Source organism: Herpailurus yagouaroundi, unplaced genomic scaffold (assembly GCF_014898765.1).
Source record: "Herpailurus yagouaroundi ecotype Mexico unplaced genomic scaffold, PumYag 29, whole genome shotgun sequence".
Classification (NCBI taxonomy): Eukaryota; Metazoa; Chordata; class Mammalia; order Carnivora; family Felidae; genus Herpailurus; species Herpailurus yagouaroundi.
This window is the reverse complement of record NW_024412377.1, coordinates 81,246,722-81,266,577: the sequence shown is the minus strand read 5'-3', so window position 1 is coordinate 81,266,577 and position 19,856 is coordinate 81,246,722. Positions and strand designations below refer to the sequence as shown.

Here is a 19,856-nt window from a genome sequence, read left to right as displayed (position 1 = left end):
TTGGAAAAAAAGAAAAATTAGTCCTACTTTGAAGGCTGCTTTTGTCCAACCTAACAAAACTTAAAAGCAAACCTGAAAAGGATCAAAGTGTTTCCAAATAACTTAATCGTGTCCATTATTAGAATCATGGCTAGACCTAAGAAAAAACCACTTTTTTTATCCAATGAAAAAAAATGTTTTTTTTTCTGATTGTATAAGTAATAAAAGCTGACAGAAAATTCGCAGCAGCCACTGAGTTAAAACCAGGTCCAGTGGTATTGCCTTGAGGAGATCAGCCTATTCCACCGCGACTTGATCAAGAACTTTGAGTCTCTCTAGAGCAGGGATTTGTAACCTGTGGGCCACTCCTCAGACCATTCTTCATCTCCTTTGATCCTCACAATCTCCATCTTAGATATGGGTATGGTTATTCTTTTTTTCATATGAGAAAAATAGTGCTTAGAAATGTTCACGAATTTGTCCACAGTCTCAACGGGCATTTGGTGGAGCCAGGATTCTTGCCATACATATCAAAAGATAGAGCCTTTATTCTAGGGAACGTGGCACCTTTCTTTGTGGTCACTAAAGTCTCAGGGCAACATGAGGCTTCACTCAGGGCCTTTCCTGAGATTTTAGGAGATTGTGACATAACAGCTCTTTGCTTGGCTCTTAGAACTTCATTGATACTTTGAAAACAGTTTTTAAGACTTGAGTTCTGATTCATTCAATAAAATTTTTTATTGGGAATTACCACAGACGTACCAAAAAAAGGTATGTAATTCATTCTTTTCATACCTTTCTGCAGCTGCAGATAGAATTGCTCTCATCTGTGTATTCTTCACTGAACTTCTCTGCTCAAGCATGGGATGCCTCTTTTATGGGTCTCATGGCTGGCTGGCAGACTTTTGGAGGTAGGAGAGGCTGCTTAAAGTCGGTGTGGATTCATAGTCCATGGAAACAGGGCCTCATGACTGCGTTCATGACTGCAGGAGAGATCACACACTTTTCTCTGTTAATTCCCCAGACTTGGTGTCCTGGAGTTTGAGTCTAGTGGAGGAAAATAAGGCACGGAGTATCGTACTTCTGTCCCTGTTGATCATTAGGACTGAGGGCCTGGCATGCTCGACTGCAAGGGGCCAGTGACTCAGCCAGGCCTGTGACCTGACGTTAGGGATGAGGGGCAGTCTCTTCCTGCCAGTTTCCTTTCTATAAAACTTAAGTTAAACAAAGAAGTGCTCATAATTATTACAATGGGTGTGATTGGTTGGCAAGGAGAAATCTGCCTGATGGCTTTTAGTCTATGGGTTTATAGAAATGAAAAAAAAAAATTAACTCAAAATCTGAATTACTATAGTATTGGCATCCTCATTTAATGTCTTAATCTTTTAAAGACTAGAGCATTTCTGTATGTTAGGACAAATGCAGAGTCATAGCCAAGAGAGCTTGTTTAGAGAGTTTCTGCTTTCCGTGAGGGGATGGATTCTGTTCTGTCTGAGGGTAGATCCTGCCCTATCACCAGTTAGTGAATATGCAGACCTAACCAGGTGGGAGAGGTGTTCAGGCCAGAGTGTGATTTCTAAGGACCAGTGCTGATGGTAAGGTAATGAGAAAGTGAGGGTACAGAAGATACCTGCAAAACTAAGCACAAGGTGAGGTGAAGCCAGAGAACTTTGAGAACTTTTCAGCTGGAGATAAGGGAGGACTCAGGAGGGCTAGATGGTTACCAGAGAAGATCAGGAAGCAGGCTGAAGCTGGAAGAAACCGATGATCTCAAACATACCCGACTCTAGGGTCATCCTAAATCTCTATCACTTCAGTTTAAGTATCTTCATCCAACATCCTATTTCATCTCATACCAAATATGCCTGTGCCTGCCATTCTTCATTTGCTCTAACTTCTTTCAGTTTCTCCAACTTGCCAAGCCCATTCCTATCTTAGGGCCTTTGCACATGCTACTCTGTCTACCTAGAATGCCTCCTCTCCCACATCCCTTATTTCCATGATTGGGTTATTTGTAGTCAGACCTCAATCAAATGTCATTTCTTTGTGTATCCCATCTGGAACAATTCTCAGCCAGTCATTTGCTGTTACGTTACCCTGTTTTACTGTGTTTACAGCAGGCATCACTCACTGAAATCATTTTGTTTTTTGTTGACTTATTTAGAGTCTGATTGCTCCTACTGGAATGTAAGCACTATGAGAGCAGGAGTTTTTTTTCTGCTTAATTGGTCATTACATCCCCACTGCTTAGAATAGGACCAGGCTCATAGCCAGGGTTCAGTAAATGCCTGTCCAATGAGTGAATGAATGAAGGATGCATGAAGTCAGACACAATTGAACAAAGACTGCCAAGACTTATATACAGCCCAAAACATCTGTAATTAAATGTTGGTTACTAACCTGAGAATGAGGAGTCTTATCTGGTTTATGTGTACATTTCTAAGCTTTTTTATTGTGTTTTAAGAAACTAATATAAGGGCTTAATAAATATTAGATTTAGTCCTTTGTAGATTAGGTTATATAGGGTCAGAAGGTAAGGCAAGCTTTGGAGTGACAGGTCCTACCCACAGGAAAGCCAAGAGATCCTCATTTGAGTTAAAAGTTATTGAATTTAAGAAATGAAAATAAAAAGTAAATCTTGAGTTCATATGAAGGGAAAACAAAAATCAGCAAATATATCAAGTTTAAATAGTTATTTTTTTTAACTTAATAGTTTTATAACTCAGCCAAAAACCAAGTTTTTTTTAATTCTCTTGGGCAAATTCTCGCTGACGCATTAAAGTGGAATTCATTTACAGATGAGGCAGGGTCTGGCATGCATGGATGGGGGCTTTGACTTAGTGGATAGGAGCTGTTGCTAGGGCAGGATTAGAACATGACCTTCCTTGATTATAATTGAGACCAAAGGCTAATAGCTGGAGTGCGGGGCAGCTATGGCCCACAGGACAGTGGCCTGATCTTTCTGGGCTTCAGTCTCCTCACTGGGAAGTGAGGAGGTTGAAATGAGTAATGGGATTAAAACCAATACCCCATTGCTGTATTCTTGTCTTTATTTCTTAGGTCTGGTACCTTACACTGAATCCATGAATACACTATGGCCATCAGAAGCTATTTGTTAATACACTTTGTATTTTGAAGAGACTTGCAACCTGGATAAAATTGAGGCCATCCCCTCTTTTCACCATCTTCCATACCACACTCACAACACTAGCTCTTTAGCAGCCTCTTTTATTTCTGTCATGTTTATCTAAGATTCTTTTCTTCCCTTGGCCAATGGTACTGCATGTGTGCTTGGGAGAGACTATTTAGTCCGCAGGCCATGCCTGGGAGCCTGGGACTCCTGCAAATGCCTGTGAGGCCCCTCAGATACCATTTCATGAACACAAGTCCACCCTGTTGCCTCAGTGACTTTCCTGAAGTGCTTGAGTGTGGTCAGCCAGTGGATTCAGAAACATGATACTTTGAGGACAACAAGCCAGGTTTTGACTTTTCTGCTTCCTAAGGTAATATTTAACCTGCAGGAAGAAGCGGCTTCAGCTCAAGAGTCCGTGACAGGCATTTAAAAAAAAAAAAGTAAGCAGTATGACTCTTGCTAAATGTTAACAAGTTAAACCACATTGCTTTCAATTATGTATGTATGTATTTACTTATTTATTTTGAGAGAGAGGGAGAGAGAGCAGGGGAAGGGCAGAGAGAGAGGGAGAGAGAATCCCAAACAGGCTTCATGCTGCCAGCACAGAGCCTGATGTGGGGCTTGAACTCACCAACCATGAGACCATGACCTGAAGCAAAATCAAGAGTTGGATGTTTAACCAACTGAGCCACCCAAGCTCCCCTCAATTGTATGTTTTTAAAATTTTTACCATATAGACATACAACTTTTTAATATATTATGTATCAGCATTATTGCCCTTCCTATATTCAATGCTTATAGTACATTATTCACATTTTATAGATGTTGGAGGATAATCGATTTGACATTATAAAACTGGATAGTTCACAAGCTTGCCTCTTTGAAATATGGATATTCGTAAGAGATATATCAAGGCCTTGTTGAGAAAGAAGCTGTGTATTTTACCTTTCCTTTTTTCTCCCTCCATTTAATGCTCTTTTTCAGTTAAAATAGTATAGTTTTGTAAGAAAATACAAAAAAGCACAAAGAAGAATATTTTAAAAAATTGCTCTTAACTGCACCATCAGAAAATAACCTCATATGAACTTCAGTGATCATACTGTACATACTATTTTATAAGCTGACTTTTCTTTATAAAAAATATGAATAACGTTTTCATTTAATGAAATGTTCTTCTAAACATGATTTTTAATAACTGCATGATATTTCATCCTGTAGCTGTCTATAACAGACTTCTATTGTGGGAGGCAGTACAGATAGGTAAGAGAACAGGGTGTGAAGCAGACGTCCTATTTCTGACTAGCTGTGATCATCGCTGAGTTATGGTTCATCCCATTCCTCAGTCTCCTTACCCACAAAATGAGGATAAAAATAGGACCAGCATTATACCGTTTCCTGTGAAAATTAAGTAGGTTATGATACATGGTACTTAAAACACTTAGAGCACTTACAGTAATGCTCTAAATAGATACTCTTACTGAAGTATTATTACTCTATTTTTATCTATAATTCTATTATTCTAATGGAATAATTGCCTGGCACATGGTAAGTACTCAATAAATATTCATTATTATTACCTATATTGCTTTCAGCTTTTTGATCTAATAATACTGTGAATATCTTTGAAGAAAAAAAGGCTTTTGCTTTCTCTTCTTACTTCCCTAAGATAAACTTTTAGAAGTAGAATTCTGTCTTTGCGACTTATTGCTAAATCACCCTCTGTAGAGGTTGTGCTAGCATGCACTGTCTGTAGTGCTGTAAGAGAGAAAGCCACCCACTCCACAGCGAGTGAAGTTGTTTCCAGAAGTGCTTCATGGTGGAAATGGCAACTTCCCATGAGGATCTTTGTAGTTCTCCAGAATCATTCACTATTGAATAATTGGGATTTATTCAGCTTCCTCTTCCTTTTCAGTGTTTATATAGTCTTCAGACAAAGATGAACAATTTAAAAACATTAAAGTTTAAAAACATTAATTTTTGTGTGCTTAGTATATTAGTCTGAAGTTTGCTTAAGAAAATATTTGTATTGATATGAAAATTTAACTTGTCTACATTGTTAGGATGGTTTACCCCAGTGAAACTAAAATATATACTTTCTTATTTTTAAGAAAAAAGCAACAAGCCTTGGGAGCAGTCAGCCTTCCAGAACCCATGCTGGTGGAACAGCCCCGGCCACCAAGGTCAGTCATTTCCTGAGCATGAAAAGATTCCTGCTCTACAACAGGTCTATCATTAGTGGGTGGAGTCTGTAGAGAAGGCAAATAGTACTTGTATATCATGGTAAGTTTTGAACAAAGCATCCTTTCTATGTTGGGGGTGGGGAGGAGAATGTAATTTCTTAGTAATGGTTTGAACAATTTAAAACCTAGTAAAATCATTGATTCTACAATTTTTCTTGGCATATAATAAGTGTTCAGTAAATATTCTTATCATAATATCTATAGATAATATTGGACTTTTACACATAATGTAAGTATAAATACAGCACTTTCACTTCTTCAGAAAATAATTCAGATTGTCTTGATGAGCATTAGCCACACTAGGCTCTCTGCTAAATGCTCTGTGTAAATACCTCATGTATTCTTTTATTAATGTTGTAATTATTATTCCTTTATACCTGAGGGAGTCAGGGCCCAGAGAGGTTAAGCATCCTTGATAAGATTGCAAAGCCAGTAGGATAGAACAAGGGTTCAAACCCAGGCTTCCTGTTCAGACAAGGTCCTCGACACCACTGGACGTCAGAAACTCTAATGGAGCATTCTTTGGTAATATAGCACTTGAGAGCTTTGCAACTTATAAAAATCACTGAAACAACACATTTCAAGACAAAAAACTACAATTTTAGTTAGTAGTTTTCAACATTTAAATAGTTTTGTTCAGCCCATTTCAACTTGTGATCTTCCAGTATGTCTGAGATCATCAAAAACATTATTTCAGGGCTATCTATACAACTACTTATTTTTTTAAAAAATTATTTTGAATGTTTATTTTTGAGAGACAGAGAGGGGACACAGAATCAGAAGCAGGCTCCAGGCTCTGAACTGTCAGCACAGAGCCCGATGGCAGGGCTTGAACCCACAAACTGCGAGATCATGACCTAGGCTGAAGTTGGACGCTTAACCAACTGAGCCACCCAGCCGCCACTATTTATTTATTTTTAAATGTTTATATATTTATTTTGAGAGGGAGGGGCAGTGGGAGAGGGAGAGGGAGAAACCCAAGCAGGCTCCATGCTCAGGATGGAGCCTCACACAGGGCTCCATCCCACGACCATGGGATCATGACCTAAAGCCTAAATCAAAAGTCAGACACTCAACCTCCTGAGCCACCCAGGTGCCCCTACACAACTATTTTAAATAAGCATTTTTCCTTTAAAACTAGTCTCTTTTCTATGGAGGTCTGCATACTTTCTCATATAGGTTACTTGGCTTGGTTAAGAGTTAATGTTTTAAATGCTTTTTGGAGCCCCAGCTGCCCTCCAGGCCCTTAAAAGGTGCCCAAAACAAAATCCAGCTGAGAAATGAGAAGAAGCTGGCCACAGAGTTGAACAGATTCAGGAGCACAGCCTCAGTGCTAACTATGGGTAAGAGGACTTCTGCACAGCAAAACAAACCCAAGTTGCCTCTTTGCCACTTACTCTTAGCAAGTTTACCTATCTCCAGTGAGCTTCAGTTTCTTCATGTATAAAATGGGGATAGGACTTCTTTGGACAGATCTGCCAAGAGGCTTCAATGTAATAAAATATTTAAAACACATAGCCCTCAGCCTGGCATTTCGTAGGTACTGGGGAAAATTCATGTCAGCTGTGACTACTCCTGTTAGCCTCACACTCTTGTTTGAATGTCTAAAACTAAAAAAGATGTGCCACTGACACCTGGGAAGCTGGGTACGTTAAGCGTCTGACTCTCGATTTTGGCTCAAGTCACCTTGTTTGGCTGCGAGTTGTGAGTGTGCAGATTGTCCCTCTCTCTCTGTTTGGGATTCTCTCTCCCTCGGTCTCTGCCCCTCCCCTGCTTGCTCTCACTCTCTCTCTCAAAATAAACAAACACTTAAATATATATATATATTAAAAAATATATATATATAAAGATATTTATATATATATAAAGATCTTTATATATATAAATATATATAAAGATCTTTATATATATATAAATATATATAAAGATATATATATAAATATATATATATATATCTTTATATATATATATAAAGATTTGCCATATATGTCCTGTCTTTTATAGAATTGCAACCTTTATTTAACTTCTGCTTAAATTATGCCTCCACACATGAGAAGCCTCGGTAGAAAACCCCACCCCTATGAGATTTGGTGGATCAAGTGGAGATGGTTTCTAAAATTGGGGATTATCTAAACTCTTGGTGGGGAGGTGTTTAGTAGATTGTGGAAATGCACACCTAGTCACTCATTCAGAATTCTGTAAAGAATTTTGGCATCTTCCCCAAACCCTGCTGTGTCTCCGAAAGTTGAGGGAGGGAGTGTAGCTGGGAGGTGGAGGCATTTTAGCCACATATTTAGTGTTTATTTAATGTCAAACTTGACATTCTTTCCTTAGCTTCTAAGACATTGTCCTCTTTGTCCTCTCTCCTGTTGCACTTTCCTGACTTGCTTTGCTTCAGCAGTTTCCTGAATATTAGTTTTCCCCAGAGTTTTATTCTTCACTCCTTTCTTTCTCATAACATTTATAGATTATTGGAAGATTTTATATATATATATATATAAATCACTTCTGCTTTGATGCCCAATTGAAAGGGCTTTAACTCAGCCGCATCATCACTTTTTTTAAAAAAAAGGTCATTCCCATGTATCATTTAGAAAAGCTGGCATAATAGCATTTGTGATCACTTGAAGCCTTTTATTATAAGTTAATTATAATAACACACACAGGCAACATAGTATTACCCTGACAGATGAGATGACAAAATAGTAGATATAATTGGCAGGGAGAATTAGTTTTGGTTTTCTTGATTCTTGATGTACTGAACTTGAAAGTTAAAATAAGTGATAATTTCACCATTATAAAGAAAACTTTATAGCCCATCTTAAAATTTAAATATTTAATCTGAAACTAATCATAAGCTGTGTGATCTAGAATGGATACCATGTATTGCAGAACTATTTTACGAGGGTTCTTACAAAATGAGTAATTATGTACACAAATAATATCACTGCCATGCAGTTCTGTGCTTGGAAGATCCAAAGCACTTAAATGACATAGACCTTTCTAACTCCAAATAATTATTGTAAAAAGTTTAGCACTTAAAATTCGATTTTTGGGAAATTAATAATGAGGACTAATGAAGTTGCAGAAATTATTTATGCTCTTAGTAACGCCAGTATGAAAATAGTTGTGATTTGTAATCAGTCATGCAACTATTGCTGGACGAGTTCTCAGGCAGCATGGATAGTAACCATGTCCTTGTTCAGGTGAAGAAACTTGCTTTAGGAATGTGTCTGCAGTAGGATCACCTGGGTGGCTCAGTCGGTTAAGTGTCTGACTTCCACTCAGGTCATGATCTCATGGTTCATGAGTATGAGTCCCGATCCAGCTCTGTGCTGACAGCTCAGAGCCTGGAGCCTGCTTTGGATTCTGTGTGTGTCTCTCTCCTTCTCTCTCTGCCCCTCCCCTGCTCACACTCTGTCTCTCTCTCTCAAAAATAAATGAACAATAAAAAATGAAAAAAAAATAAAAAAAAAAAGGACGGGGCGCCTGGGTGGCGCAGTCGGTTAAGCGTCCGACTTCAGCCAGGTCACGATCTCGCGGTCCGTGAGTTCGAGCCCCGCGTCAGGCTCTGGGCTGATGGCTCAGAGCCTGGAGCCTGTTTCCGATTCTGTGTCTCCTTCTCTCTCTGCCCCTCCCCCGTTCATGCTCTGTCTCTCTCTGTCGCAAAAATAAATAAACGTTGAAAAAAAAAAAAGGAATGTGTCTGTAGTAGACTACAGCTATTAAGAAGATATATTGGCTGAGGTTATTAGTTCCAACTGGACTCCACTCTATTTCAAACCAAAAAAGGGATTTCTTAAGGATTGGCGGGTAGCTCGTAGAGATCCCAAGGACTCCAGCAGAAGGAATCTAAATCTTCACAGCCAAGAACCATGCCCAGGCTCATCTTGGGTGCTTCCTGTGCTACCACCACAGCTCAGCACCTATTGCATTTAGGACCAGATGCCAGAAACTCTGCCACTGCCAATCTTGAAGACTAATAGGCCTTGTCATACACAGATTTCTTGGTAGGCAGTGGTCTCTTCACATTGTTCACTTCTAGCCTCATTCTTTTATGGCATATGTAATTGACCAGCGTAAGTCATGTGCCTCAACTCTGCTACAAGGGACCCTGGGGATGTGAGTGCTCTGGATTCTGCTTTGGGAAGGTGCATATTGAGTAGGTAGGTGGGAAATTTATAAATACATAGTGAGGGTTTTCAAAGGTATGGCCAGCTGCCAACTGACAAACATCTAGTACAGAAAGGAAAACAGGAGAACTAACTGAACCATGATATGTTGCTCAGCTATATTAGAGGGAGAAAAAAAAAAACATAAAAGGGGCTCCTGGGTGGCTCAGTCAGTTCATCACCCGACTCTTGTTTTTGGCTCACATCACAATCCCAAGGTTGTGGGATTGAGCCCTGCATCCAGCTCTACAACTGTGCATGGAGCCTGCTTGGGATATTCTCTCTCTCTGCCCCTCTCCCCTGCTCTCTGTCTCTCTCTCTCTAAAACAAACAGTCAAATGACGATACAAACAACATTTCCTCCAGCTACAGGAGAGATTTGTGAAGGAATAAGCACCCACAAAGAATTCTTTTGTGATTTTGCTTCTGGTTTTGCCATAAATAGCTGTGTTGGCATTAAATATCCCTCTTCTCAGCTGCTAATTTTCTCATCCATAAGATTAGTGAGAGGCTGGAAAAACTATGTGTATTCTGGCATTCAGTGTCAGCCTCACCCCACAGTATCCTTGGACCATATGTAGTTTGGGAGATGACTCTGTGTGTTAATAAGTAGGCAAACATGTTTATTTTAAGAGTTATGCATGTATTTTAATGTGCTTCAAGATAAACTAGCACTTCAAACTCATGATCCCAAGGATAGTTTTGATTAAGACAGGCTAAAGGTTAAAAAAGTAAATCTATTTTTTAAATATTAAGTAAATATAATATAGCCAATTACAAATATTATAGGCAATGCACAAGTAACAATTTGGAAAACAAGATTCAGAGGAGTAATTGTCATATTGTAATATTCATATTGAATCAGTGGGGTTTTTATTGAAATGAGATTCTGATTCAAGAAGTCTGCAGTGAGGCTGAAATTCTGTTTTTCTAACAAGCTCCTAGTTGCTGCTGCTGCTGGTCTGGCAACCACACTTTGAGTAGCGAGGACGCTGAATTGTTCTGATTGTGGGCAGTTTAGACTAACTGTACCTTAGATTACATAAACATTGCTTGGAGAATCTGGTTTAAATACAGATTCTCAGGTTCCCAGTCAAGAATTCTGATTCAAAGGGGTAGGGTGAGGCCCAGGATTTTATTTAGTTAATACTTACCCCCAGATGTTTCAGATGCAAAGGATCTGAGGACCACACTGGGAGAAAGGATGAATCTCAGGGGTTGGGGCAGCCAAAGCACATCAGGAAATAATGTCCCTCTTCATTTCTAAGAAAAGGAGCCACTTTCTGTACGTACTGTAGTATAAGACTCTCTGAAAAATTTATCTCATAACATGTAATTACTTATCTGCATTCTTCAGTCGTACAGGATCCCTCACCTCCGTTGAGGGAGATGTGCTAACCCTGGGGCTATGCTACCCAGGATGCATCCCTTTTGGGGTGTGGCCCAAATAAGTCATCCTGTGCTGTTTTTGTCATAGGAGGAAATGAATGTTAGTGAAACCTAGATGAGCTGAGGTTTTGTTTAAAAATTTTTTAAAGGAAAGAAATTACTAATAGTAAAAAAAAGGAATTTTTAAGCTGTATTTTCATTGGGAATAATTTTAAGGACAGGGTCTTCTGTTGAGGGAATTATAAAATATTAGAGTTGGGGGCACCTTGGGTGGCTCAGTCGGTTAAGTGACTGACTCTTGATTTTGGCTCAGGTCATGATCTCATGGTTTGTGAGTCTTAGCCCCATGTCAGTTTTAGTGATGACAGTGCAGAGCCTGCCTGCTCAGGATTCTCTCTCTCCCTCCCTCTCTGCTCCTCCCCCACTTGTTCTCTCTCTTTCTCTCAAAATAAATAAATAAAATAAAATAAAAAATAGAGTTGGAAGGGTGCTTACTTCACCAGCTTTAGTTAACAGAAGTAAGTGAAAAATGAAAATCAATAAGGTGGCTGTGAGGGACACCTTGCAGAGGAAGTCAGGAACCTCACCTGCTCTGGCTTCTTGGTGTGGGTATAAAGCTGTGCAGATGACCTCTCTGCCTTTTTCATGCCAGCTGGCAGTCACCTCTGCCTTGGCTGGATGCACCGTTGAGTCACTGCTCAGCTGTCAGTATCCAGGCCTGAGGTTTCTTTTCTCCAACCACTGACCACCCTCTCCCTCCTCCAGTCACACCCCAAGTTCAGTGTCCAGAGTCTTTATGGTGACTGATTTGTGACTTTGAGAAAAGTTGGCTTTCCGTATTTCTTTTAAAATTTCCTAACTCTTCTATTAACACCATCATTCGTTCTGTATTTATTACTTGCCATTCTTTTATAATAAAGAGCATTTCCTTTCCATTCATTCATTCATTCCATTCATAGTAATACGGACCCATGACTTATTTTATTCATTGGCTTAAAATCCATTTTTCTTATTATTTTGATATTTTTAAGTATAATGGACGATAATTTAGTAGACTTCTGATTCTGTTACACTGCTTTTTAAAATATCCATTATACTATTTGAAATGTATTACGAATCCCTGGTGATGGTCATCAGTAATTTGCTTTCTAGTTTAAAAAGAGATATTTGGAGCGTGTATTTGCGAGAGCACCCCACTTCGCTCGCTCGCTTATTTTGGTGGAGTCACAGGGTGACGCCTGGGAGCGGTAGATCTCTGCCATCAGCAGGGACTGTGCACCCCGCGCGTGGCCTGCATCACCCTCGGCGTTATTAACGCAGCCGGCTTCCCGGATGCCTACTCAAGACAGGTGGGCGGGGCGGGCGCGTTCCTCCGCTGAGCTGCCCGGAGCTCAGGGGCGGTGCCACCGGGGGAGGAGGGCGGGGAGCAGCGTGCGTCGCGTCCCGGGCCCGCCCCGCCTCGCCCCGCCCCACGCCGTGCCTGCCTGTGGGCCGAGGCTCACAGCAGAAACCGCGGGGGCCGAGCCCAGCCTGGAATGCAAACGTCCTGAAAACCCAGCTGAAGTCTCTGGGCCCGGGGGGGTCGGACGCAGAGTGAGTACTGATTTCGGCCGCTGGCCTCCAAGGCCGCGCGTCTGCTTCCCAGGCGAGCGCCCGGCCCTGCGCGACCCCACACTCGCACGCTGCCGCTGGCTCCCGTGGTTTGGACCCGCGCTCCTACCGTCTTTTGACCCTAAAGATGCGTTTCTTTCCACATGGGCTCTAAGTTAAATTGTGTTATTTGATCACCCCTCCCTCCCTGTAGGTAACACCGTTGCTGTCTCTTCAGCCGGAATGTGTCTGGTGACCGGACGCGCGGTTGGGTTACAAAACCAGGGATTTGTGTGACCCGGGGGAAAAAAATGCAAAGAAGAAAAGCAGCAGCTATGTTAATTTAGTTTGGCATTTTTATTTCTATGGTTAGGTCCCCCCTCCCCCCTCCCCCCTCAGCCCTGCCCTCACTTACTGTGCTGACCTCCGTTTTAGAGAATGAGCTCACTCTGTATAACCTTTCCATGTACCTGATACATTCTGGGTGTGGTGTGGCATGTGTTGTAACATGTTTTAGTTCTCTATTTCCTTGAACACAACCTAAGACTGTGGTCAGATAACATCATTGAGGGGTACTTTGTGTCTGTCTTTCAAGAATGCAAGGTGTTTTCACAGAGATTTAACAATCTCTTATGTACTGTTAGGGTCCTAGTGTTCCTCAGTTAGAAATGGGGAGAGGCTAATTCTTTATTCCTATTTTACAGCTTGAGAAAACGAGGCAAAGGGTTTAGGAAACTTGCTTAAGGGGCAAGACCTTGGGTTCTCTGACTAGTCTTGTAGGAGCCCACCTATACAGCAGAAGAACCAGAATGCTCCATCAGCAGCTCTGGAAAGTTTCTGCTGAGATGTTTTGTGGAGCAAAAGCCTCTGCATTGCAGGGAAGGTCAATAAGGAGTGGCATCGGCTGTCCAAAGGGGGAAACTATTTTCTAGTAAATAAATATCAAGTGCCTCTTCCTGATGTTTGTGGGCACTGACTTCAACTTTTGCACACTGAGTTTTTAGTATTTAAAAGGATGATTGTTACTGGGAATGTGGTGGGGAGGGAGTGATAATTGGGGTTCCGGGAGACAGTATAGAATTAAAATGAAGTAGTGACATTTAGCAAAATCATGCTGAAGTCGGAAAGGCTGCATCTGCTGACTGATGGAGCAAAGGGTAAGCGGCCAATAGCAATGAGGGTGGAGTGGGAATCCGTGTGTAGCAAGGACCCTTGATGTCTATTATAAACAAGTGAGTTTTGCAAACGACACTGGCAGTGTTTATGAAGCAGCACATCTAAGTATAAATGTTAGCTGTGGTTCAGTTCACATGCTTTAAAAAAAGATTCCTAGTGCACAAGAAGAGTTGATTATAGTATGAGTGGTTAATTTAGTTCCTTGATTGTTCTCTGAATTGGCCAAAGAAGGGTTCCTGTTGATCTTTTCTATTTGATAAAATCGATCTTATTTTTCAATTCAATAAATATTTATTGAGCACTTACTATGTAGAAGTAACCGTGGTAGATGCTATGGGGGTCCAGATAGGTGGATCCTGTCTTTAAGTGGCTCACAATATAGGAACGAGCTAGCATTCTAAGAACAAAAAAATATATACCTAAATGAGACAGTGTAACCAATTGAGACTTTACTGTGTGATAACTTTTCATGCCTGAAACTCATTTTTTGGAAAATATTTTATAGAGACCTGTTAAATATGTCCTGAGAAACTATAAAGCATGGTAGTTAAGAGGTCAGGCTCTTACTTTTTTAATCTGTAAAATGGGCATAATAAATGAGGATCGACCTCATTGCTACATTATCATCACATTATGTGGTGCTCAGCTCATGTCTAGAACATAGTAATTTTCACTAAATGTAGCAGTAACTATTACTATTCTGTTCCTCTACAGATTTACTGATCTGTTCTTGTTCTGAAACCTATTATGGCCGCTTTCTAATAATTTATTATTGCCTAGTATAGGCAGGAGAGCACTAGTCCAACAACATCACCTTGTGAACAGTAGGATTGTGCATGGCCTCTGTCCAGATCTCCAATGTCCATGTATATGGACTAGCTCAGAAGTCCGTATGTCCTACGAGATATTGCAAAGTACCATTAGAAATTGGAAATAATGGGACTGAGCAATTACAGCTTTCCATAAAAATAGGGTGTCTCATTTGTTCTTAACCAGGGGAGTTAGCAACCAATGAAAGGGTATTTTAAAATGTGTGAAAGTGCTTTTGGTGATGCTTTAGCATTCACTGGGAGCAAAACAGTCCTGCTCACTTAAGAATTGCCAGCCCCCCAAAATAGAATTGTCAGCCCAAATGCCAATAGTACCCTGTTGAGAAACATTGGGTAGCTGACATTTTTAAGTTAAAAGCTATTCACATAGGGGCATCTGGGTGGCTCAGTCAGTTAAGCATCCCACTTCGACTCAGGTTATGATCTCACGGTTCCGTGGGTTCGAGCCCTGTGTCGGGCTCAGTGCTGATGGCTCAGAGCCTGGGTTCTGCTTCAGATTCTGTGTCTCCCTCTCTCCGTGCCCCTCCCCCACTCACACACTATCTCTCAAAAATAAAAAGTTAAAAAAAAATTTTTAAAGTTATTCAAATAGAAAACATGCAATGCAGTTGTTGGTGACAAGCATTGTACTTTCCCAGTATGCAGATTATTAATTCAATATATCAGAAAAACTATAGGATTTCTCTTACAAGGTCAGACACATTGGTGCAAAAACACATATTCCAGGTTTATATAGTCTTCCAGATGAGAGTATTGCAAGTTATAATGTAAAAGAAGATACAAAGATATATATGTATACAGAAGAGCATAGATTGTGGGTTTTTTATTTAAACCAGACCAACCAATTAGTTCACATTTGGGAAAAAGTAAGTAGTTCCACTAAGTAGTAATGATACCTTAAACATTTATTGCCAATGGATTCCTGAGGAATGAAGAATGTAACTGCCATCTACGTAATTAGATGAAATCTAATTGCAGATATTTGTTAAAGCACTTTAAAGAAAAGGTTATTGGTCTTCAGACAGAGAATGCAGGGCAATAGGGTAATTCCAGACTAATCCATAGCAGTAGGGGTCTCCCAATCCTTGTCTGGGATGTGCTGCACCCCCTTTGAATTCTCTAAGACAGTGTTTCATGCTGTGTAGTCTGGAGAGCATTTGCATCACAGTCACCTGGGATGCTTAGTTAAAAATGGAAATTTCCCAGGCTCTATCTCAGATGTACCTAGTCAGAATCAATGAGAAATCTATGGCTTAATGAGCTCTCTAGATAAATTTGTACACCTGTAAAGTTTGATAACCACTATTCTAGGAAGTAAGTTGGACTATACAGAGCCTTTATATAAGTTGTCTTCTTCTGGCCTTAGCAGTACAGTAAAATCTCAGTGAATTTACTAAAAGTTCTAGTTATCCATAGGAGCTCCAACTTCTGAATCATAGTGAGGCTCTGTACTGAACTGGTTAACATTTGTGATGCACAAGCAAGGGCCTAGACCAATTCCATTTCACTCAAAATTGCCCCAAGAGATGGAGGCCAGCTTAGTATGTGAGTGTACCCTTTGGACTCCATAAACTCTGGATTCTGTAATGGGTTGAGGTCCTCTGCACAAGTGACATAAGTATAAAGACCTAGGTTAGATCTTGGAGCCTCTGGAGTTGCTCTGAACAGAGTTGTTAGTAGAGGGGCAGAGAACTGTTCCCAAAGAGAAACCAGGGGCTCAGTCTACTGTGTAGTGTTCCTTTATCATCTATACTAACAGGGTGGGCAGAGGAAGTAGAAAGTCAGACAATTTGTACATGTTTCAGTTATGTGCTTTTTATATGTCCTCCTTATGAAAATAGAAAATTGTCTTTATATCAACATGGTAAATCTTTTTATATAACTCCATTAGTATGGCTAGTCATCAGTAGAATCCTGGAATATAAATATTTTCCTGCTAAAATATATACCTTGAGTGCTTTGACACATCCATCTTTTCATAATATTGTATTTACAGAGATGTATCAGAGAGCTTGGTCTACAGCAGCAAATTGAAATGAGAAGCCAGAATTTTAATCTTCCAGGGTTCTTCTCTTTTTATATTCACCGTCTATTTATCCCTGTCTTTAATTTATGTTAAAATGTATCCATTATGTCTATCAATTTGGAATAGGAAGGGCTTCTTCCTTCAATATTCAGACTAATTTTTTTAGGCATGCACAATGTATTTTAAATGTTTGAAAGCCTTCACATGTTTGAAAGATGGGGAATGCATGCTCTACTTTGTCACAAAGCCCATTACCCTCTCTTCCTGCTGACCTGATAGACTTATTCACAACACCTGGCACATATTTTCCTTTGAATTTTAGACCCCAGTCTACAAAGTAAGACAAATATTATTTTCTGAAAATTCAATTAGTTATTTGAAAATTGCATCCTTGTATTATCTACATGTATACGTATATGTGTGTGTGCGCACACGCACATACTTAACAGCTGAGCTGTATACTGAATGTGTATTTCATTAGGAGTTTCTCTATAGGTCAAAAATATTTGCCTTTAAAATGACAGCAGTATTGGGATTAGTGATGTCTATTGCATACTCTTGACTTAGAGCATAAGAAAGGTGTTCCAGAGGTATAATCACAAGTATCGAGTGTCCCTGAGTTTTAAAACCATAGATTGGAGAGGACAAATATTCTTGAGGTATGGCAAGGCTGTCTTTTTAGGGAACATCTAGGCTCTTCATTAACCTGAGCTGGCAATATCAGCACCAAAAATCTTCCTTTAAAAACTGGCTGGAAAGTACTTTTGCAAAACAATTCTGTAAAACTATCCTAGTATCTTATGTAGTCTGATTCCTTCCTTTTAACCTAATGAAAGTATGAAGAGACTAAGTTTGTCACCAGGAAGAAAGTGCCCATAGATAATAGATGGTAGAAAACAGTGGTTATTTCATTAACCCACTATCAAGCCATCTTATTTTAAGCTATCTAAAAAGCAGTGATTTTCAATGTCAAGGAGGTTCAGAATCACCTGAATCACAGCTTTTCAGTGTACAATCTCTACTCCTTCTTCTTCCTGCCCTTTCCCTTTCATAAGTTTCTGGGTGTTCATTGACTCCCTCTGTCCATACTGTCTTTGAGCGACCTTTCCTGGGCCAAGAACCAGTGACCTAAGGTGTTAAAGCTTGGCCAGTTATATTGCCCAGTGGTTTTTTTTTTTTTTTTAATTTTTTTTTTCAACATTTATTTATTTTTGGGACGGAGAGAGACAGAGCATGAACGGGGGAGGGGCAGAGAGAGAGGAAGACACAGAATCTGAAACAGGCTCCAGGCTCTGAGCCATCAGCCCAGAGCCTGACGCGGGGCTCGAACTCACGGACCGCGAGATCGTGACCTGGCTGAAGTCGGACGCTTAACCGACTGCGCCACCCAGGCGCCCCTTGCCCAGTGGTTTTACATAACATTGATTGTCAACAAACATGCACATTTCTGGTACAAAATGTTTAAATAATTATGACTTCTGGTATATTTTGCATAAAGTTTCAGTGGTTTGAATTACTGATCCTTTTTTCCCTGGCACTATTATAAAACTAAATTATTTTCCATAGTCTAGTTTACTCTAACCTTGAGTTTTAAACAATCGAGTAATTAATCATTGTTTGGGATTTTAGCCAAAAAGTGTCTACATCACTAAGAAACGATGTACCCTTGTGCTCAATATTCATAGATCAAAAAGGAAAGATTACCTTCTTTTGGCCATTCAGTTTGAGCCTTCCCTTTCTCTCAAGAATCTTTTGATGATTGCAGTGATTGGTGCTGAATTATTCTCAAATAATGTTCTTGTGGTGAGACAGGATTCCAAGTCTTAGAAATTAAAATTGTTTCCTTCTCTAGTCCTTCTGACAATCATATTCTTACACCCCTTCAAATATTTCCAAACATTGAATGTGATGAACAGTGATGTACTTATTTGCAACTAAAATATTTGCATAATACCCCAGGTGATTTCCAATTGAACTGGTGGTAAAGCACATCTTCTCTGTGTATGTATAACTACATTCTCTACAGTTTTCTATGAGCCAGTGAACTGAAAGTTTGTTTGCCATTCAAAATGGAGAGACAGTCAATAGGAAATAAAAGCTTAACAAAGAACATTCAAGCTAGTGCTGATAACCTGAAAATAATTCTAGAATGCTCTGGGGGAGGGGTTAGGTCCAGTAGCATGTATGTAGTTTGGGGAAGCTTTCTAGGATCTAGGTATTTAAAAATAAAGGGGAAGAGAAAAGAACCACCCATTGATTAATTTATTGAACAACTACTTTGCTAAGTGATTTACATAGGGTTTCATTTAATCATCTTAATTAAGAGTTGCATATTTTGTGGGGCACCTGGCTGGCCCAGTCGGAAGACCACGTGACTCTTGATTTCAGGGTTATGAGTTCAGGCCCCACATTGATTGCAGAGATTACTAAAAAACAGTTTAAATAACAGAGAGGAATGTGTATCTAAATACAAAGAAGCACTAGAAATCAATATTGTGTTCTTTATTATGCTCCATATCTTAATATAGTTGAAATTCTCTGATGGATGAGGTTTCCTGTTTGTGTGAAAGAGTATTGTACACTGACTGGAATTAGCAAATAATGGTTCTGTTGACAGAGTTTCTTGAGACTTTCTAATGGGCAGTAGAGAAGAGATAAATTAGCCATCTTCAAAAATGGTGAAAATTAAATTACAGGATTAAGTAGTACATAACTGAGAAGTCCCTTATGTAAGAAATATAGAACTTTTTACTTAGATAAGCTGCAGTGTTCATATTTTTACATCAGTTTCAAATGAAGCTTACTTTAAAATCTATTCTGCTATTCCGTTGATTTTTTTATGAACTTTTTTTTAATTCAAGTTAGTTAATGTACAGTGTAGTCTTGTCTCCAGGAGTAGAACCCAGTGATTCATCTTTTACACATGACATCCAGTGCTCATCCCAAAAAGTGCCTTCCTTAACTCCCATCACCCACTTAACCTAATGCCCCCACCCCTCTCAGCAACCCTTAGTTTGTTGTCTAAATTTAAAAGTCTCTAATGGTTTGCCCCCTCTCTGTTTTTATCTTATTTTTCTATCCCTTCCCCTATGTTAATCTGTTGAGTTTCTCAAATTCCACATATGAGTGAAATCATATGATATTTGTCTTCCTCTGACTTACTTTGCTTACCATAATACTCTCTAGTTCCATCCACGTTGTTACAAATAGCAAGATTTCATTCTTTTTCATTTCTGAGTAATATCCCATTGTATATATATACACCACATCTTCTTTATCCATTCATCAGTTGATGGACATTTGGGCTCTTTCCATAATTTG

General features: G+C 39.7%; 1 protein-coding gene across 18 annotated transcripts in view; it reads left to right on the top strand.

Annotated features, from left to right (window-relative positions):
- Positions 1-19,856, top strand: part of CAST (calpastatin) — a 110,159-nt gene that overhangs the window by 27,686 nt on the left and 62,617 nt on the right. For 12 of the 18 annotated variants that reach the window (XM_040448052.1, XM_040448048.1, XM_040448039.1 and 9 more), the window contains exon 1: positions 12,378-12,506. Coding sequence is in view for 5 of the 18 variants with exons in the window: in XM_040448062.1 (XP_040303996.1) it covers positions 5,221-5,292 (72 nt within the window). In the remaining 13 variants the exon portion in view is untranslated. Of the gene's footprint in view, positions 1-5,220; positions 5,293-12,377; positions 12,507-19,856 lie in introns of those variants that run through there. The other 6 variants (XM_040448062.1, XM_040448070.1, XM_040448032.1 and 3 more) reach the window with 1 other exon arrangement.